General features: G+C 40.9%; 1 protein-coding gene across 1 annotated transcript; it reads right to left on the reverse strand.

Annotated features, from left to right (window-relative positions):
* Positions 1–1,231: 1,231 nt before the first annotated feature.
* On the reverse strand, positions 1,232–21,005 carry COPS3 (COP9 signalosome subunit 3). The gene is made up of 12 exons (XM_075010697.1): positions 20,854–21,005; positions 16,779–16,908; positions 14,523–14,635; positions 14,380–14,429; positions 13,370–13,462; positions 11,623–11,802; positions 9,232–9,372; positions 8,220–8,393; positions 6,228–6,314; positions 5,681–5,794; positions 5,157–5,237; positions 1,232–4,925 (listed from the first exon to the last, which is right to left on the reverse strand). Exons 1-12 carry the CDS (start codon positions 20,906–20,908, stop codon positions 4,872–4,874), a joined length of 1,272 nt encoding a protein of 423 aa, XP_074866798.1. The 5' UTR covers positions 20,909–21,005; the 3' UTR covers positions 1,232–4,871.
* Between the last annotated feature and the right edge of the window lie 1,360 nt (positions 21,006–22,365).

A 22,365-nucleotide genomic window follows, 5' to 3' on the forward strand; every position in this document is an offset into this window, starting at 1 on the left:
CACACCAGTTATGGGTGAAATATTACTCACTCCTACATCAGCTCTTCAGCTAATCAAAGGATTATGGCCAAGACCAGATATTCATCTTTCCACACGTCCAGCCTTATTGTAGATGGGTGAGCAAGGGATAGATGAGGATGGGTGTGGCAACTTGTGTAATAGTGCCCTTGAAGGAGACACTGATAATAGCAACGAAGGGTCCTGTGGCACCTTATAGACTAACAGAAAAGTTTAGAGCATGAGCTTTCGTGAGTTAACTCACTTCAGATGCTGTTCAACTTTTCTGTTAGTCTATAAGGTGCCACAGGACCCTTCGTTGCTGCTACAGATGCAGACTAACACGGCTACCCCTCTGATACTTGACAACACTGATAATAGTTATGTTTGGTCTTGTATTTAACTATGACACTTTCAGCACCTTTTACAAGTCTGAAGAAGAGCTCTGTATAAGCACTTACAAACAGAAACTAGGCCAATAAAAGATACAACCTCACCAACTTTGTGAGTCTAATGTCCTGTGATCTAGCCTTGTCACATTTGGTACTATTAATGTTTGTGGGAGAAAAAGGGATTTTGAATGATACAATGTCATCTGAAATGGGTTGAGTTAGGTATTAACTTCCACCAACTGAAGGACCTAGAGTGGCAAGACAGGAGAGGAAAGAGCAAGTCCCTCTCTCCTCCTGTCTTGTTGCAACTGGTGACACCATTGAAATCATCATTCTGTAGGTTTTTTAATCAAACGACAATGCCCCTTATCTGTCACTATTTTGCCTACGGATTGAGATTTTACATTACATACCCAGCCAAATGCACCCATTGAAGGTAGACTAGTGCTGAACAACAAAGTTACAAGCCTTTACGTATAAAACCACCCCCTTAAGATGTTGCCAATTCCTATGTTTTGGTGTATGGATCCTATTTCGCACCTGAGGGCTAATTCAGCATCTTTTCTCCATCTTTGACCCATGCACCAAGCCTCTGCCACTATAGACGCATGAACCTTGAACCTTTGTCAAATGCCATTGAAACTCCTGACTAAGGCACAATGCATCACCACATGCACCAGAGGCTATATAGTGTCACTCCAGACAGCATTACAGCTCTTTGGTAGAGTTAATGTTGCTAAAAAATGGGAAAACAATCCCAAAAGCTGTAATGTACCCAATTCAAAGCCTCCGATAACATCTCACTATTACAGGGCAGCTGTAGTACATGCAAAACTTAAAAAAAAAATACAAAACTACTGTTTGTGATCTTTATTTTTTAATAGTACATTTAAACAACTTCTCAGGACTAACCTCCCCACCCATTCTGGCCATGCAGCAAACCACATTTCCTAAGTCATACGGACAACCTGTGACAACACAAGAAGTGGGTTGTAGCTCAGTAAAAAGAGGGAGTGCAGAAAGAAGCAATTTTAAGCAGGCAGCAGCACCTGGAGCAATGGCAAACCTACTGCATGTGTAAAAAGCTCAGTGAACTTATGCTGCAGTGCTCCTTAAAAATGGCACACACATTACAGGAAGATATCCAGAAGTACCTTCTGTACCTCTGTTAAACATCCGAATTAAAGGCCCCACCCTATGACTAGAAACAGTAGCTGCAAGTTGTTCTAAGAGTATAGCTTACCCTAAAATTGGAATACAGTTGCAAGGTAGATGTACCACAGTATCTACTAGATTTATTTCACTGTACATGCATCACTATGGATGCATTCTATATACACTTATGGTATGAAGATTGTGGTCAGAAGATTGTTGGGATTTTAGATTCAGTTGAGCGTGGCACTCAATGCTAAGTTTAATCATATGTTCTTCCTTAAAACTATTTAAATCCAGGAGGCTTAAGTGTTAGCAAAACTTCTGCTCTTTCACTGGAGTCTTAGCTGTTCTGCACTTTATTTGCAACCGTCCCTGAGGCTGTAGAGATGCCAGAATTGTGTCACCCTAGGGTGTTGCCATTCTTGTCTTTCTTCAGCCCTTCCAACTGCCCCTCTCATGGGCCACTATGACTTCTTAGATTGTAATCAAGAACCCTGGTCATTATAGCTTACAATTTTCAAAACCAACTAAAAGATTGAGCCAGATAACTTTTGTCAGTTCCAATGAGGCAAAAGCTCCCAGCTGGCTTTAAAGTATCAACTTACTTTTTAAACATTTAGAACCCAACAATACTGGAGCATAAAAAGAGTATAAAACTTGTAACTTTTGTAGGTGTTTACACTACCCCTTTGAATTGTTCATGTGGTTTACTTGACCAGCATAAGGATGAAAAAGCAAATTATGCAACTTAACCTGTATCAAATCAACTGCACATGACTATCACTAGTTTCTCAGTGGTGGTATATTAAGCTAAGTAGTGTCATGATAGCTATTTGAGAAAATTCCACAAAACACAAAATAGGAACTATTTAAAGCTGTACACTTCAACTATCACTTGGAAAACAGATAATGATCATTGGGTTTTTAAACAAAGATTATTTGGTTGTATTCTTTTCCTATGCCATGTGTTTTAACTACTCCTCTTTGTTAAAGGGTGCTTTTTCCCTGTATTTGTATAAGCTGCAGTTTGTGGTTAGTCATTCTCTGCATCTGTTGTGTGGTTATTGCATAGTTAAGGCTTCTTTCACAACCCTGTTTCACATTTAAATAAAAGATTGGTAGCGCTGCAATTTCAAGATGTTTCCAGAGCAAACAGCACACTGCCAGCATTAAAAAAAAAAAAAATATCACTGCAGGATTAAACTGGACAGAGGATTGGGACAGAATAAGGCCAAGATCTGTAAATGTATTTTACTCTAAGTAGTGTTCAGCTTAGGAGCTCAAATCCCACCTCTGGATTCTAGTGCCTAAATCCTAAAGCCATTTTGAAAATGAGATGTAGGCTCCTGAAGCAATTTAGGCACTGGAAGGCTGACCATCCTTATGTCCAAATATCTTTACAAAGCTAAGACTTAAAACACACACTTTCACTGATTACAACTGAACCAGGCAAATTACAAAAGATGAGAACTTGCTGTAAGGTTAGGTGTGAAAGCTGCCTTCATTTTAGATGCTGTTCTAGGATGGTAAGCAGCACATCAAAGGATATGTCTCCAGAAGAAAATACACGCCCCACTGCAGTGAGCCTCAGAGCCCAGGTATATTGACTAGGTCCCATGTTAAACCTGACTTGGGCTGCAACTCTGGCTGTTGAATCCATCCCCCTCAGCAGACTTCAAGCTGGAAGGTCCAGACAGCTTTTAGTGCTGTCACATGAGTCTGACTTTATAGACCTGGGCTCTGAGATGTGCTGCAGTAAGATTGTTTTTTTGCTGCGTAGACATACCCATGCAGCTTGCTGCATTCTTTTGTACCAGCTTTGAACAAACTGCCTTCAGTTTGGGAGGTTTCTCCCCCTTTTACTGGTACAGGCATACCACTGTTAAAAAAGGCTCTGCTAGATTTAGAACGCCTTAAAAGTCATTCCCAATATCAACACCAGACATGAAGGTGTTATAGCAACACAGTAGTTTCATGAGGAACAGGGCCTTCAGGAACGCCCAGCACCCAGCAGCTCCCATGGAGATACTCAAGTGGCAGTGTGGAATACTGGAAAAAAGCCAACGCTGTGTAAAGCTTATGCGTGACAGCAGGAGAGCAGCAGTGACAAACAACTGTGTCACAAGTGCTCTGTTAAGAGGAATTTCATAGATACAAAAACTACAAAACCAACAATCAACCTGTTGATTTAGTGAGTAAAACTACTTAATCATCAACAAAGCATCAATGGTTGAAATCAATCCTTGGATTTCAAACTGCAGAACACTATTCCAGCATACATTACCACCAGATGATTTAAATCTGTTTTTATATCAGAGTATTAACAATACCACAGGGAGGTAAGCCGCAATAGTAGCTCTATAGTGACCCTTATACTTAAAAAGAATTCACACAAAGCCAAGTCCTGGGTTGTTTTGCAAGCTCCTTTGTGCCAGGTTGTGTAGTCTTTGAGCCATTAGAAACCTTTCAAGACAAACTGGACATCCTATTCGTTGTTCCCCAGAAAAATTCAGGTTTTAAAAGACACTTCTAGAATTAAACAAAAGGGTTTTCATCTGATTGCAAGAATATTCCATTTGTACTGAATGACATTAAATTCTACCATTGGTTTTTAAATTACCAACATGACATAAAATAAGTAGTTGTCATATATAGAGGACCTACCGTCTTTTGCACTCTACAGCAGAGTCAGATAATGCCACATTCTAATTCCATACCAGCACTGGCATGCTATGGTAATAATTTTGGTTTTTTGGAGATGAAGAGGGTTTATAGTTAATCACTTAGTAGACAGCTGCCAACTTGATCGGGCATGAGCAGAATGCAAGTTCACAAAAATTGTTACTCAAATAAAGAGAATTATTTTTCTATACATATGATAAATAAATCTGTATTTAGAGAGCAAACTGAGTCCAAAATTATTTCAAATAATGAACTAATGGTGTTGCATAAGTGACCCATACTTGCTTGTATTCTTCCCTGAACAGAAACACTTTAAACAAATTTTGTAGGAGAGGAAAAAGGACTTCTACAGAAACAGCAACATTCAAGCCATTTAAAACAAAAGGAAGATTATTTAATGCATTAACGCTGTTAATCTGAAGATAAATAAATCCACAACAGACTTTGTATTTCTTTGAGATTTCCTTTCTTTGCAGAGAATATTTTTGAAATCATACAGTACTGAGAAGATGTCATTTTATTTTCTAAATGTCCAGGTGGAAGTTTTGGTTCACTCTGCTCTCCACAGGGACTTTCTATGCCCAGTCCAAAAGGTGGTTTTCTTAAGCTTTTATACTTTAAAAACAGAAGTGGCCAATGTTAGTTTCAAGAATAACTTGAAGGTTTGCTTCCTGAATCATCTTCTTGAGAGCCCATACTCTGTAAGGGAAGAAGAAAAGTCAATTCCATAAAAATTCATTTTCTAATGCTTACATCTTATGCATTAACTCTAAAATGCCTACTCACAACAAACAGGAAAGAACTAGCACTCCTTCTGCACAGCGCTCATCATGTGTAATGTTCACAAGTCAGTCACCTTCCTGACTTCAATATATGACTTCTAGAGTAAGTTCAGCATACAATCTCTGTGAAAGATCTTACATCATTTACCTTCTGCACAAATTGAGGGTTCACAGTGATCTCTTGATCCATGGCTTTCAGTCGTTCATCAAGCTCTATACATTTCAGCATCTGAGAAAGACATGTTGAAAACAGCAAGCTGATTAGTTTGTCCAAGTCCCTTTATAGCTCAGATTTGTTATGAGCTAATGAAAAAGTAGTATTTGCTAGGCAATGTTACAAATGACCAAGATTTTAAAAATAGAAGAGTAATTTTTCTAGTATTTAACTCAAAGTCAACTGTATTCACTTAACATAGTCAATATTATGGGATCAAACTGCTGGCATGCCTCAGACTGTACTTAACACGGACAGTAATTGCCTAGTAGAGATGGTAAAAGACAACAACCTAATTGCTACAACAGCGGAATCCTGCATTTCTTTTATTTTAACATGCCTCTCTTTCTAAAGCACCTGGATTCCACTAATTCTAGAAGCTAACATACACAAAATTTGTTCTAACACCACTATTAGATATTGAAGACAACAGCAAGAATGTATTAAATGTTATTTACCTCCTGATCAATGTTATGAAGCATAGCTGGATTGTTGTATTTTTCAGGATTATCATGGAAGCAGACCATACCATCTTTCTGATTAATACTTGCAAAAATTTCACCATCTTCTATCTGAAAGAGGTGAAACAGTTGTAATACAAAAGATTAACCTGAACACAGAAGAGTGAAAAAAAAAGTTTAGATAGCCCACAATGATGAGTCAAACTATGATCTTAAACGTATTCTAGAATTTACTCTGTCTTGGTTCTTCCTTCCCTACAGTCTGTTCCAAGTGTGTACCTCATTTTAGTAGAAGACAGGCATTACTGATGTTGGTTTGGACTAAAGCAGTTGACTTTTTTGGGTAAAGGGTGGCAGCCGAAAACAAGTTCTTCCTCTAGTCTCTTATTTGCACTCTACAAAGTCCGACAGCTGGACAACTGCAGATTGCCACTGCTAAATTAAATATTCCCAGGTCACATCAGAATATTTAACTATAGTCCTTAAAGCTATTTGGGTCTCTCTTATAACTAAACGACATTTTAGCACAAGTAACATTCCTTACCATGTGAAGGACATACTTTTCTGCTTCCTGCGGCCCCGATAGCTGAACTCTACTTGCCATATCTTGTAATGATAGGGTTAAAAATGTCTGAAATGTAGAAACATGGCAAACCATTATAACCTGAACCTACCCCACTGCTCCTGAGTCTCCTTATTGGCTACATAACTAACTGCATTTTTAAAACTGATCTGTCTAATAACGGTGAGAATATGCATAAAAGGCAGGCAGTGCAAAAGTATCATCGAAAGACTTGAATCATTTCTTCCACAACTGATATTTTACATTGCTAGGTGCACAGCTGGGTGGTCTTATCAGAATGCTCTGTTTACAATTCCTTCCTTCCTAAGGGAAGCCTAGGCGATATCAAGCTTCCCTTTTCCCCGGAACATTTTCTGCCAGACTCTCACATAGCTACTTCTATTTATCCATTGTTTTACATAGAGTCCATTTCTAAAATAATGCCATCAAAGTAGAACCTCAGAGTCAGGAACACCTCAGGTAATAGCGGTTATTCATAATGGAATATTATGGTTATTCTTTCACAAGGATACAGATGTACACTGATTTAATACCGGTTTGAAATTTTTAACTATGCAGAAGAAAAATGGTGCTTTGCCTTTGTTTTAGTAGTTTACATTTAATACTTTTTTGGGAGGATGGGGTGGCAGAGGTCTGGCTGACCGGACACTTCTAGTTCTAAAAGAGGCATACAGTAAACCCTTGATTTAACGATTAAGAGCGGACAAGGGGTATCTGTTCATGCCGAAAATCCATTAAATCCAAATGGTTATACTGTATGCTGATGCACTAACCTTCCCAGCCCCTCACTTACTTCTGTTCCCTGTCCCCCACCCCATTCTGCCCCTCACACCTCCATCTCCCTCTCCCAATTACAGAACAAAACAACGGGCATGTAACACTTTAAAGACTAGCAAAATAATTTATTAGGTGATGAGATTTTGTGGGACAGACACACTTTTTCAGAAGAACATGACTGCTGTTTTGTTTTGTTATAATACAGACCAACATGGCTACCTCTCTGTTACTATTCCCAATTACAGGGAGAGGAGTTGCATGCCAACTTGGCTCCTTCCACCTCCTGCAGTTCTCAGTGCGCTCAGCACTGCAGCTCCTCTAGCCCCTGGCTCTGAGCCACTCGCATGAAGGCAGAGCATGGCTGCTGTCCCCAGCCTGCCAATGGGCAGCAACCTCCAGCGCAGTGGCTGCTGCTCAGTCACTGCAGGCAGCAGTGGCCAGGCACTGACAAACTCTGTGCACACAGGGCTGGGGGAAGAGAGCTCCCATGCCCCACCGCAGCCCCTCCCTCCCTCTGCTGTGGCAGCCCCAGCCACTTCTGAGGCCCCAGTTGTGGTGGTGACTCCACCATCCCCAGTGGTCCCAGCTGCTGCGGCAGCTCCAATGACTCACAGGCAATATCTTGTGGGGTGGGGTGGGGTGGGGTGGGAGAGGTTCAGTTTACCAGTGAGGCCTGGAAACCTGAAAACTGAGAGGCAGAGGGAAGAAAAGGGGACATCCTTTCTGACTTCTCTGGCTATATTTAAAAGTTGTGGGCAAGTTCTCAATGAATAAGTCAGTATGTCAGTTTCATCCAAGATCTGAAAGCTCTGGCATAAGGAGGCAGGCAAGTGAATCTATATTTGTAATATCAAAGCAAAAAGCACCCCCTCAACCAACCTCTGTATTCAGAGCTTTCACCCATTCTCATACAAAAAGTGCTCATTCACATTTAAATATGATTAATTTTACTAGTTCAATGTTGAGATAATTTTCACTTCAGAAACACTATATTCAACAAAACTAAAAAAAAAGTCACTTTTTTAAAGTGACTATTAGACATAATCAATGTCCTATAGATGGGATCAACCACAATTTCATACACACAAGACATTTTTAGATTAACCCTTCCAGATATAGCGTCCTAAAGCACAAGAGTCTGGATGAATGATGCCAACAGAAAAAACAGCACCTTACCTTAGTTAACCTCTGTATGTTCTTTTTATACAGAGATGACAAGCACTGCTTAACCAGCCCCATATTGTTATCTCTGGTGAATGTTTCACTATGTTTACTGACCAGGTTTCGGAGCTCTGATGGTTTATTGGTTGAATAAACTTGTGCTAATTCATGGTACGCATTGCTAAGGGGCTGCAATTAAAAGAAACAGATTTTAATGCATATGTAGTTCAGTGTGACAACATTCAGGATATTTAAGCTACCCTTATTGTCAACACAGTAAAGTTGCTATTTTTTAAAGGGGGTCAGATCCCCAGTTAATACACTAGACTTTTCACCTCTGAAGATATAGATTTAATGCACATAGAACACATATAAGTTTGGTTTCAACCTACTTCCTAAACATCTGATCATATCACAAAAACAAGAATCAGACTTTAGGCTCCTTGAGGTAGGGACTCTCTGCAATCTATTATTCAGGTCAATGGACACTGATCATGCTTACAGCTTTTTGGTACTACTACTACTACAATATTAAACAGCCACATTTAGAACTTTTGCACAATAAACTCACTTCAAGGAGAGACCAGCCACGTGAAAGTGGAGAGTTTGTTTTGTTTCAGAACATGGATTCTGCACAGAAAAAGCTAATAGGTAACCAAAAGAGTCTTGCTTACTATCTAGCAAAAGTAGAAGGTTAATGAGTTCACTGAGGGCATTTACTAAGAAGTCACATTGCTATATGTGAAGTCAGTTTGTTTGGAATCCATTCCCATTTAAAATGTAAAGACAGTGTTGCAACACTCAAAGCTGTTTAAATAAAAAGCAATAAAGGCGGCACATCAGCACTTCTACCCATGTTTTTTTGTGGCTTACAAACAGGCCCGAGCCTCAGTGACATTTGTTCTGAACATTTCTAATAATCTAGAATCATAAGCAGAACTGCATAAGAGATCCCAGGAAGAAAGATTCTTGACAAACATTGCAACTCTTTATTCCAGGTTATTGTTCAAATGCCTTTGAAACTTACCTTAATGAATCTACCCACTATCTGAGAGGTGTACTTCGGTAGCTGTTGAACTTTGCCAAGTAGTATCAAAGAAACTAGAATGTACTTTTTATAAGATTCCAACATAATATGACTGACTGCCATGGCTGGAGTAGTTATTGCCTAAGCAAGAGAAAGGGACTGGAATCAAAAATGAATGTCACTTCCAAACTGCATTAAAAAAAAACATTCCTAGACTAACAACTCCATAGGTAAAAGGGACGTGCTGGACACCATCGTTCACCAGTGTGCATTAGGCTTCACAGAAATGAGTTTTGTGACAATCAATCAGTCAGATATGCCTAAAAAGTAACTTTTGTACCAGCTGCTCAAAACCAGAAACATAACATTTTGTATAGTGAAACTAGTCTTAAAATTATCACACAAGGATCAAAAGCAAACTTTTTCCATTTAGTAGTAGCGAACTTTTAGTATGCACCAAGAATTGTACTTCAAATCTTTGGGAGAAACCCTATTGGGGATATTTCAAAGAAATTCATTCCATGGGTGAAAAAGGAAAAATGTGTCAAGTGTAAATAATGCAAGATGATGAAGCAGGGCCTATCTGAAAGAATGCACCATTTTTCTCCCAGTAAGCAGTTTTCTTTGTAATGCAGATGGGTGAAGAACAATATCGATCAACTTTGAAATACGTTATTCTTCAAGACTCTATGGCTTTTAGTTCACAAGTAAATTCCCAAGCCATTTGCTATGTTGGATGTTGCTAGAAAAAAGGTTTAGGTTAACTAATTAAACAACAGGTTTAGAATTTATCACCCATGTATATAGCACAGAAAGCTGCAATAAGCACCCAGTTGCCACTGAACGCCTATTTTTTAATTTATATTACATTACAAAATACATCCCTCTTATTTTGGAACATCATGATCATAGATGGTAATGGTGACGCCATAATTCTATTCCCTATTTTACTTTAGCATAACTCAGCTTTCCCTAAGATACCCCATCCCATACTTCTTTTCAATGGGGCTTACTTCAAAACAAAGTGCATGCTAAGCACAGCCAGTCTTAGCTCTTTTGATAACTTGGAATCAAATCTGCATCAAAATGACAGTAGGAATGGGGAAAATGAGACCTAGCTGTAGAAGTTTTAAGGACACCATACATTTAGTGTTCCAAGGACTTATTTGTTAGATTTAATAAAATAAAATAAGTCTATGGACAACCATCTTCCAGAAACTCAGGACACTGCTGCAATTGCAAATGTAAAAATATTTATGTAACACTTATATTTTATCAAACAAAATTTTAAATAACTATTGCATTTGTGTATATTATTTAGTGCTTACTATTCCTAATGTACTGCTGCTGCATCTGCAGCTTGAAACAGGTAACAAGCATTATGTACTATTTCCTAAATTAACAAAAATCAAGTTTCTTAAAAAAAGTCACAAAGCATACCCCCATTAGATGCTGTAAAATCATGTCCTGTCCTGAGTTGTAACTGAATGTCTTAGTGATCTCATTTGTACTGTTGCTTGAAGAAATGAGAATAGTGGGGAAACTTGATTTAAATAAATTTTTGGAGCTCTAACTCAATCCACCCTGCCTATAACTACCAGAAAAGAAAAAAAGTTCTCTTCTTTCATTAGTTTACTTTGTTCATTTGACAGTGTTTGTCGTCTATGGAATTTCTCATCTGTGGGTCTTTCACACAGAAATAAGAAGAAAAGTAATTTCCTAATAATTAGAAAATAATTGGCAAACAAAATCAGCAGTGCTCTCAGGCAGGGGTACGATCTCAAATCACTAAACTGATTTTTCCTGATGCTTGACTTCAAATATAAGTACCCATTTATGAAAGTCAGAACTGTTACCATTCACTAAGAAACAGGAAAAAAATAGCAATCCAAAAAAAAAAAAAAATTTAAAATGACACTGAAAAGCAACCCATGAGCATTTGGTATCCAGGCTCAGTTGTGATCTTCTAAGCATGTAACCAGACCCCTTAAAGCATTGCATGGTACAGAAACACTTGGAACTTCTGGCTGGAAATGCATAATGAAACACTTGCCATGCACAATCTCTTGTGCTGATTTAAGCAAAAAAGGATACAGCAAAACCTTGGAATACCTGAAAAATCATCTAACTTAGATTTGTTGGGTAATGTGGATGCACAGATATAAAACAGTAGTAGACAAGTGTAAATATGGAAGGCAGTCATATACTGTAGTGATGAGCAGCAGTATGAGACTCTAGTGCATGTATATGTAACACCAATAAAAAAAATAAATTGAAAACTCGCCATAGAGTTTTTTTTTGTGAAGTTTAAAAACTTTATACATACACTTTCTCTTTCAACCAACCACATTTCTCATCTTCCCACAGGACTTCTAATTCAGACAAAATTACCTGTTCATAAAAGTAGAGCGCTCTTTCAAAGTTCTTTAGCCCAGTGTATATCATCCCACCATAGTAGTAGTAACATAAAAAGTGCTTCGCATCATACGCCCCATTCTCTTTACAAATATCCATCATGTCCACATCTAGATATGGGAGGGCAGGTTTAAAGCATTTTGCTAACAAACAGAGCTACAAGAAAATAAACCAAAGTTACATGACCGGACACGTCTATTCAAACTTAAAAATCAACTAAAATTTAGTTTTTCATTTCTTAATATACAAGTTGAAACCTCTCTTGTCCGGCATCCTTGGGACCTGCCCATTGCCAAAGGAGAGAATTTGCTGGACCACAGGAGGTCAATATTGTCTAGCAGCATTGCCAATACTTCCACTAACTGGGCTCTCAGAAGACATTTAGGGGTAAACATAGCACAGAACACAGAGATCCACAAGTGGTGGCTGGAAATAAAATTTACGGGACCACGAGAAACTTGGCCACATCCATGAAAAGTGATCCTCCAGCTAACTAAAATCATGCTGGATTACGGATACTGCCAGATGAGAGAGTACCAGATTAGTGAGGTTGAACCTGTAATTTACTCCAAACACACAAATAGCAACACAAGCCAAGAAATGGTGCCATTCCATTGGCATTTTACTGCAGACAAATTGTAAGTATATGATATTGTAAGAGCTACTAACACTCCTAAGGAGCCATGACAAATTATCTTAATGTTAAAATAACTCCACCCTAATTTGCAAGGCTGCCAGGAACATTCCACACAAGCTAGCCTGCTGGCAGCACAAAGTGTCACAAGACATCACCAGTTCAAGCCCCATGCCTCCAAGAAAATTCAGAGAGGTTGGAAGAGACATGAAAATGTCTCATGCTGTTGTTAAGCAACCCTCGTCTGGATAACACTCAACAATGTAGCCTAGCTCTGGAAGGAGCCGTGTGCTACATTCCTCAGCAAAAGTAATAGTTACTGCCATTCAGGATGGGCACCACATGTACATAGATTAAACACACTGGGACTTTTCAACTTAAGAATGAGGAGACTAAGAGGTGGATATGACAGGTCTACAAAACCATGAGAGGTATGGAAAAAGTGAATAAGAAAAGGTAATTTATTTGTTCCCATAACGTAAGAACTAGGGGTCACCAAATGAAATTAATAGGCAGTGGGTTTTAAACAAAAGTTTTTCTTCATGTAGCACAGTCAACCTGTTGAACTCTTTTCCAGAGGATGTCGTGAAGACCAGGACTTTATTGGGCTTCACAAAAGAGCTAGGTGAGTTCATGGAGGTTAGGTCCAACAATACTTATTAGCTAGGACGGACAGGAGTGGTGCCCCTAGTCTCTGTTCATCAGAGGCTGGAAATGGATGACAGTAGAAGGATTGATTCAATTACCACCTGTTCTGTTCACTCCCTCTGGGGCCTTTGGCATTGGCTATGGTTGGAAGACAAGATACTGGGGGCTAGATGGACCTTTGGTCTAACCCAGTATGCCTGCCATTCTTATGCCTATCAGAAGTGATGGAGGGGACCAAAATAATCAGAGGATAAACTAAAAATCCCATTCTAATGCTATAAAATGCCAATACATCTTATCATTTACTAGTATCAAAGTCCCGCCATAATTGTATCTGTTCCTCTGATTCAGAAGAACGAAGCACATGTTCACCCACTGAACAAAGCGGCTGGACTAATTTAAAACTTTTTAGCTTGATATAAGTCTGATATATCCTTTTACCTGGCAGAGATCTGCATGTATTGAGGTCAGCTGGTTTGTGTTCATCTGCATCTTGTCTATGGCTTGTCTGAGAATGCCAATTCCACGCAGGGGCTGTCAGAAATTACATCTCTTTCAGATAATTTCTCATAGATGGCAGCATATTGGATCTTATGTTGACACTTACAAATGAAAAATAACACTAATTGATAGGTTACATTTAGTAACAATTACGCTGAGGTTCCCCCTTCCTTGCAGGATACTGCAGTCCCTTCTTAAGAGATAAAGTTATCCTTGGCTATTAACTAGCCTTGGTTTACTTCTTTTGGTGGACTACTAAAAGTCAGCATTTCTGCTGCAAAAAAGGCAGTTCTATTAAGAGCACATTACACGGTCAGAATACTAGAAAATTACCATCTTAAAAGACCTAATCCTGACAACACCAAAACATGGCCCTACCCATATGGATATCAAAAGCAAGATTCCCCATTAGTTTCATTTAGAGGGAATTGGCTTCAACCCCATTTTCTAACCCCAAAGAATAAGGTGACTAGAAAGCTTTTTGTGTTTAGCCAGTTCACTCTAAATAGTCAAAGTTTGTTGCATATTTTAAGACACCTAATCAAGTGGTTGGCTCATGTGAAGGTTACGCTGAAGCCAGTAATAAACGGCTGACTGATACCAATTATTCTGGTACAATCACATATTTCTGTGTATTGCCCAAAGAACTTCAGCTCCATCAAAAGTTAATGAACACAACAATTTCCTATTTTGTGTATATTCCTTGTCATGATTTATCAGCGCACTACAGAATTAATGGTATTTCTTTCATTTAGAATCTCTCTGAACTAACCCTATTAAAAATCTAGTTTTGGATCCATTACCTTTCTATACATATGGAAGCAAAAATCTGCACAGAAATACTTTCTTAATGAAGAATTAGTACCAAATCTCATGATACTAAGCTTACTATGAACAAATGAAGAACTCAGATATAGTTTACTTTTTGCTACTACGTGATATCTGCTTACCTGTTTCCTTTCCACAAGGGCATTTGTTAACTGGTGGCAGAGACCAGCAACTAGATACAACAACAAAAAAAGTGAAAAATCGCAGATACCAGCTATACTAAATTTCAATTATGTAGTACAGAACAAATTGAAGTTTAACTTACAAGTGTCTGTTGCGTATCTAATGTGCTCCCCATTACAAGTGCTGATAAAAAGCTGGACCTGCGAGAACAATGTTTCGAAATCAGGGACACTTGGCATAGAAAACTTCACAAACCTAAAACAAGACAAAGAATTAAACACTTAGTTTCTGTAGATAAAAAACTAAGGCATCCTGCAATTCTCTCTGCATGGACAGGTAAACTTTTTCAACCGTACAGAGCTAACAGCAAAGTGTGTACTGTGGACTTTTTCAGTGTGGCATAGTACAACCTTCCAATCCAAGTATTCTGACAATCAACAGTCCATGGGTTTTACAGAACTGAACTAGGAAAGTATAGTGTGTCAGCTGAGTAGAGTAAATGCATCTTAAACACAAAGACACATCTACCTGATATTTGAGAATCGGATTAAAACCCCCTCATCTTCATGCAGCGTCATATGCAAAGTTTAACACAGCAAATTAGAGCACAGGTAGTAACTTTATAAAGCACGAAAAAATAGAGCAAACCTAAACAAAATCAACCATAATTCTGCAGCACATACACCCACTCCCTTCACCTTCTGCCACACTCTGAAGGCACACACTGCGTATTTTTTTAAACTGGTCAATTGGCACTTTTTATATGGACAGGTCAACTTAACTTTGTCAAAACTATTTTGCTTAAGGTTTTAGTTTGTTTTTTGCCAGCCAAAGCCTTAATGATTTTGTATTCCTTCCACTACATGGAAAACAAGTCACCACATTAGTCCATAAGTACCTCCTACTGACCTTGGAAATAGTAAGATGTACTACAGGTAGGTACTGTACCCCTTTGATTGTTCTTTGTTGCTTTCTCTCTCTGTCATAAGTATTCTTGTGGCTCCTTCTAAAGTAAACAGCATTCAAAGTCCTCTCATCTCCTCTTCTCCTTTTTGACCCTGAACCTGGTGTCATCCTAAGCCCATAGGTTTGCATATCACTACCTCCAAAACATTGCCTTCACTACATCTCAGCCAATATCCTCATCCATGCATTCAGCAGTCTCCTTGACTGCTGCAACTCCCAACCCTACTCTACGGCCTCCTCAAATTCCAACATCCCTGTGAAACCTTATCCTGAAAACTTCCAAGCACACATCCTCCTTCCACTTACCGCCCTTTAAGATGTAATTAAAAACTGCCTATATTCTTAAACTTACTTACTGCAGATAGCTCCTGACACACTTGCTATTACGACTGATCCTTCAGTCTTTCCACTGTTCCAAACTGAAACTAGTGTGAAGATTTGCTCTATTTCCCTGAACCTCCAACTCATTTAAACCAGCTATTCAAATCTTTCCATTTAAACATCTCCTCTGACAGTTGCCCTTCTCCTTATTTGGTTTTTTATAACTGTTTTGACTCACTCCATTTTCAACATTGGTGAGGCATGATAATGATTGTGTTTTCTAAAAGTTTTGTAATGCATTTTTAGAATCCACTTTGTATTGCATCTTATGCAAGTTGAAGTACCATATTCACTAGTTGTGTTTGAGATATTTATTTGCTTCAAAATGAGATTTGCAATAAGAGATGGTCTTCTAACAGATGATGATCAAATTTTGTTTCACAGCTACTTTATAGAATCCCAGCAGTAAAACTTGCAAAGACACTTTCCTTGAAGTTCTGTGCATCAGGAAGGGAAGATGTCTCCAAGCTCTATATACAGTACAATGTTTTAATTCACGTTCACACCACAACACCCTACAACAGTTCAACTGCTCTCTCAACCTGCATGATAGCAAGATCACCCTCAAGAAGGACCCAATAAATACTAGCTAAGAAACTAAAATAGCCTACATTTTGCCAGGAATGAAGTGACACCTTGCTTAATGTTATTAATTGTTTGCAAGTATCGTATTTATGCATCATAGCTTAAAATATTTGACATTTTTTATTGAACCCATGAGCAAATGTATCTATACAGATCTTCTGCATGTAGCAAGAAACAGATGTTGCTCATAATTAAAAACCCTTTCTTGGAATTGTGAGTCAGTCATGGTATTTTACCAATTCAGAACTGAAGTATCAGAAGAATGAATGCACATAAGTCAATACTTTATTTGTAAAAAAAAAAAAAAAAAAAAAAAAAAAAAGTTATAAGATCAAATTAAGCACCCATATGAAAACTACATCAGGAAAAGGCAAGTACCTAAAAGCAATATATTTTTCTAGAAAGTCGCTATACAACATCTCAGACAGTGGAAACCATAAGTAACTTAAAGGAAGGGATCACTTACAAAACAGCAAGAACCCCTAAGGAGTGTTCTTGCACATCCAGGGCACCAAGCACTGTATCCAGATGGGAGAGATTTTTTGCTAGCAGTTCCCCGCTCTTATTGATCAGTTCACAAAGCTGGGTCATTTGCCCTGAAATATGAAACAGTGTTGTCAACATTAACTTAGAACACTAAATAAAAATCACTCAAAACAGTCAGCACGTCCTCATTTAATACTTCTTTCACAGCTTCCTAAGATTACTGTACAGAAGCAACTTCATCCAGTGAAGAACTCAAACCTATTAGTTTGCTGGTAGCAACAGCCACATTTTCAGAAATCCTATCTCCCTAGGTAACAAGGAGACTCATAATGGCTTAAGCTCTCACTTAAAAAAAAAAAAAAAAGTTTAACTGTTATGACTGCAGAGAAAAACCTTAAAAAGACTAAGACTGTAAACCAATCCAATGTTACTTTCCTAAGTCTGCAGAGTGAACTCAGTGCCACAGCGGCTGCTCAGAATTTTGCCAAGGTACAGGAGTGGAGTTTCATGTTTACAGATATACATGGAAAGTTCATCTCCACAAAATAGTCCATGGACAGCACTCTAGAAGAAATCTTTCAGCATCCTCCACCTTTTCAGCAGCTGAGGTAACAGGAAACTTCTTCCCATAATGCTACTGCTCCTGAACCTCACCTTTTTGAATATCCAATCAGCCTTGTCCATAGGATAAGATGTGGTCTAAAAATTTAGATCGAGTGTAACATCTACAATAAGAGTTTCATAAAAATCTTTTTTTCCAGTTTATTTTGTTTATAAAACAAGATTACACCCAGTCACCTGTATTTTCTTGCTTGGGAGAGTCAGCACAGCATGGAGAAGAAAAAAACAACACTTCAAATTAGAGAATGTACTAAACCTGCAAAATTTGACAGAAGGATTAAAGGGAGATGCTGTATCTCAAACTGTATTTACTTACCTTAAAAAAAAAAAGTGGATTTTAAAATAGATAGTAGTCCTCTGAAGCAGACTTGATTCAACTGTATATTCAGACAGATTAGATAAAAACTGAAGTGAGGGTCTAGCCTCACCTCCTAGAAGCCTTGAGAAAATGTCTATATTGTAAAGGGAAAGATGAAAACGCTGTTCTCATACACCTCTAATCTTTCCCTTTAAATGAAGATAAGAGGGTCAACATTCTCAATTATGAGAATTTAGCTTCGAGAGAGAGGTTTGATCTAATGGCCTGAGTGCAAGACTGGAAACCAAAAACACCCAAACTGTAATTCTAGCTCTGATCATGACTCCTATGGCTATAGGGCTATTTACTTCATGTATATACCCACCCTACTGGATCACTCAGAGGATTACAACACCCTGAAGTTATATAATGCTGTGCAGCTGTTAAAAACAATCAATTTTGATTAACTGATGTAATAGGGTAAAGTTAACCTCAAAATCCACCTGTTCCCTCAGTATACTGCCATCTATATGGGCAAATGCCTGAAAAGTTCAATTTTATACAGTATAATTGACAGTTATACACACACACACACACACACACACACACACACAAGGAAGTTTGAGCCCCACCCAAACGTAGCATCTTTAAAAAGATGATCTTAAATTTTATAGAAAATATCAATTCTTGATCCGTTTCAAGGATATGAACATCCCACAGACAAAAAAGGGCTTGTCTGCAGTAGAAAAGCAGTATCTTAATTATACTCAGGGCTGAGAAAAATTTCAGACCCTGAGATGCAATTAAGCTACCCTATACTGCAGCGTCTGTGGACACCAACAGGTTGGGGGAAAGAATTCTTACATCAGTTGAACTACATCCTCTCAAAGAGGTGAATTTATTACAGAGATAGAAGAACTCTGTCACTGTAGTGTCTATGTTGCAGTCACGCTGCTGTAGCATTTCTAGTGTAGACATACAAAATAAACATTTAAGTTCAAGAACTTACATTATGCAGTGAAGTGCTATGTAAGTAGAGCAGAAAACTGGGGTTTGAAAAGGCAGTGAAAAAAGACTTTTTAAAAGGCCTTTTGCAGACACAGTTAAACCTCTAACATACAATCACAGCAATTTATATCATATACTTTCTTAGCTAACGCACAGAACCCAATAGTCAGAATGGAGAAGTACGTAAGTCAGCTCGGTCACACCCTAAAATAGGGGTGTTAACATTTAACCAGGTAGCTGGTAAACCTTACCCTAAATGGTTAACCAGTGGCGGTGACAGCAGACCCCTGCCAGCAAAGGGCTGCTCCAGCCCTATGGGGCCCCACTGTGGGTAAGGAACACTCCAGCCTAGTTGAAGCAGCCCTTGTCTACAGTGGGCCCACTCCAGCCTCCTTGCTCTCCATATTTAACTGGTTAACCAGTTAAACTTAATGTTTAACCAGTTAACTAATTAAATTGGATTTTGCATCCCTACCCCAAAAGGAAACATTGGGTACTCTCTAACTTTTCCAGGCCTTTTTTCCATATAAAGGGCCAGAGTTTTGTAACAGTACTTAACTAAAACAATTTCAAAATGACATGCTATCTTCTACACACTTGCTGATACAAAACAGTGATTATCCTTAATTCCAGATGTAGGTTCTTTCCTCATTTGCAAAACTAAAGTCTGGTCTACAATACAGACCTGTATCAGCATAAATGGAAAAATTCACACACTTGAGTGACACAGTTATATCAAATAGTAACAGAAAGGTAGCTGTGTTAGTCTATGCTCCAACAACTGCCTCTTGAGGAAGTGGATTAACTACCCCAACAGAAGCACAGTTTCCTAATGGCTCAAGAGAACCTTCATTAACTCAATGCAGCATTTTAAGTGTAGATTTGTGCCATGGTTAAGTTCAAGCAGCAGTGTTCAGATCTGGCTCACATCTGGGCCCAAAAACTTTGACTTTGCTTCCTATTTATCTCCAGGCCCTCTAACAATCGGATACCAAAACAAGTGAGCAGCCAGGGGACCGGGAACCGTGGAAAGCAACAATGGTGCCATACCAGAATGCAACAAATTTCTTAGACCAAACACTAGCGACCAAATTAACACAAGCAAAGAGTTTTAAACTTAAACTTCTATTTCTCAGCTGTTTTAGAAAATTCCTGGCCTTTAAGGCCAGAATAAGCTCTCATGATCACCTAATCTGACCCCATACACAACTATTAGTCCTTGGGGAATTCTGCAATTTAACTGCACCTCCAAATGCAACAATTGCCAAATTCCCCCAGGACTAAGAGATGGAGAATTACACCACATGCTTTTCCACCTCGACCACAGCTTGCAGTTGTATCAGAGTGCAGCAGTGCTGAACCAATGGTTATAGCAAGCATACTGAGAGCCAATGAGCCAAACTGTAAACCTTAAATAAAATGAAAGCAATTTGAAGCCAGAGGATGCAGCAGCAGCCCTGCACACCTGATCCAGCATCTACATTAAAAAAAACCCAACAAGTAGTCCTGTGGCCCTTATAGACTAACATATTTTGGAGAATAAGCTTTTGTTGGCACAAGCTTTGCCCACAAAAGCTTATGCTCAAAATATCTGTTAGTCTATAAGGCGCCACAGGACTTCTTGTTGGTTTTGAAGATACAGACTAACTCAGCTACTCCTCTGACTTATGCTAAAAGCGTCTTTTGGAAGGAGACTGTCTCTCGTGAGTTAAAAAGGAGACTGAGCGGGGCGGGACTACAGATGCCAGCAATGCTGCAGTAGTGAGACTAAAGCAGGGCAAGAGGCAACCTAAGTCCCGGGCTATCTGCAATGCAGCTGCGAGAGTCCAGAACGTGCCAGTACGTGGACAGGACAGCCCTGTTGGCTGGGCCAAGTAACAGAACAGAGTGGGGGAGGAGAATCCTCCATGCCTCGCACGCACCCAAGGAGGCGGCACCTGCACCCCCGGAGCCGGGCGGGGCCAAAGGCAGGCGTCCGCAGCCCCGCACCCTCCTCAGGGCCCAGCCCGGGATGTAGCAGCCCCACTCCCACACGGTGCCCGCCCATTTCTCCGTGAAAACAGCCCCACCCCGCGCCCAGGCTCCCGCTCCAGGCGAGCCCCGCTCCTTCCTCCTTCCCAGCGGTCACCTTGGGCCGAGAGCTGCCGGACGCTGTTGACGAACTGTTCCAGGGCGGACGCCATCTTGGCGGCTCTCGGCGCGGCCGCAGCTCTCCGGGGCGGGCAGGCAGCCCGGGCCGAGAGCGGCGGGGGGAAGCGGGAAGGAGGCTCCGACAGAGACGCCGCCACTACGCAGCCAATCAGAGGTCGCTTCAAGAACCGCGAGACTGAGCTGTTGACGTCACTTCCGCCGTGTCGCATCGCGAGAGCTACAGCTGGCGGAACAAACGCCCTCTGATAGTTACCATGGGAACCTCCTGCGCCCGCCCGGCTGCGCTGCCTGTTGTGAACGCGCGGGCCGCCCCGAAAGAGGGCCATTCCATGGGCGAACGCGTGACTCAGCAACAGCTACGGCGCGAGGCTAGTGACATCATCGCGCCTCATCGTCGCCCGTCGAATCCCCCCCGTCATCTCGTTGCCTTGAATAAAGCAGCGTGTGATCTCCGCTTCCCAATCAGCCCTGCCTCGCCCGGCGGCGCTGCGCTCCCTCCACCCCCCGCAGCCGGGCATCGACCCCCGCCACCGTCACTGGGATCCCCGCAGCATCTGCCCGCAGCCGTGACGTCAACCCCATCACACCGGTATCACCCTGCATCTCCCCTCCCCCCTCAGCTGTGCTGTCGGTCCCCCAACACACCACGATCATCCCAGCATTTTCCCCCCGCAGCCCCGCCATCGTCCACCATCACATCAGCATCACCCTGCATCTCCCCTCTGCCCCCAGCCCCGCCATCGTCCACCATCACATCAGCATCTGCCCTCTGCCCCCAGCCCCGCCATCGTCCACCATCACATCAGCATCACCCTGCACCTGCCCTCTGCCCCCAGCCCCGCCATCGTCCACCATCACATCAGCATCTGCCCCCAGCCCCGCCATTGTCCACCATCACATCAGCATCACCCTGCACCTGCCCTCTGCCCCCAGCCCCGCCATCGTCCACCATCACATCAGCATCACCCTGCATCTCCCCTCTGCCCCCAGCCCTGCCATCGTCCACCATCACATCAGCGTCACCCTGCACCTGCCCTCTGCCCCCAGCCCCGCCATCGTCCACCATCACATCAGCATCACCCTGCATCTCCCCTCTGCCCCCAGCCCTGCCATCGTCCACCATCACATCAGCATCACCCTGCATCTCCCCTCTGCCCCCAGCCCTGCCATTGTCCACCATCACATCAGCATCACCCTGCACCTCCCCTCTGCCCCCAGCCCCGCCATCGTCCACCATCACATCAGCATCACCCTGCATCTCCCCTCTGCCCCCAGCCCTGCCATCGTCCACCATCACATCAGCATCACCCTGCATCTCCCCTCTGCCCCCAGCCCTGCCATTGTCCACCATCACATCAGCATCACCCTGCACCTCCCCTCTGCCCCCAGCCCCGCCATCGTCCACCATCACATCAGCATCACCCTGCATCTCCCCTCTGCCCCCAGCCCTGCCATCGTCCACCATCACATCAGCGTCACCCTGCATCTC

The sequence above is a fragment of the Carettochelys insculpta genome, chromosome 16, assembly GCF_033958435.1.
Source record: "Carettochelys insculpta isolate YL-2023 chromosome 16, ASM3395843v1, whole genome shotgun sequence".
NCBI lineage: Eukaryota > Metazoa > Chordata > Testudines > Carettochelyidae > Carettochelys > Carettochelys insculpta.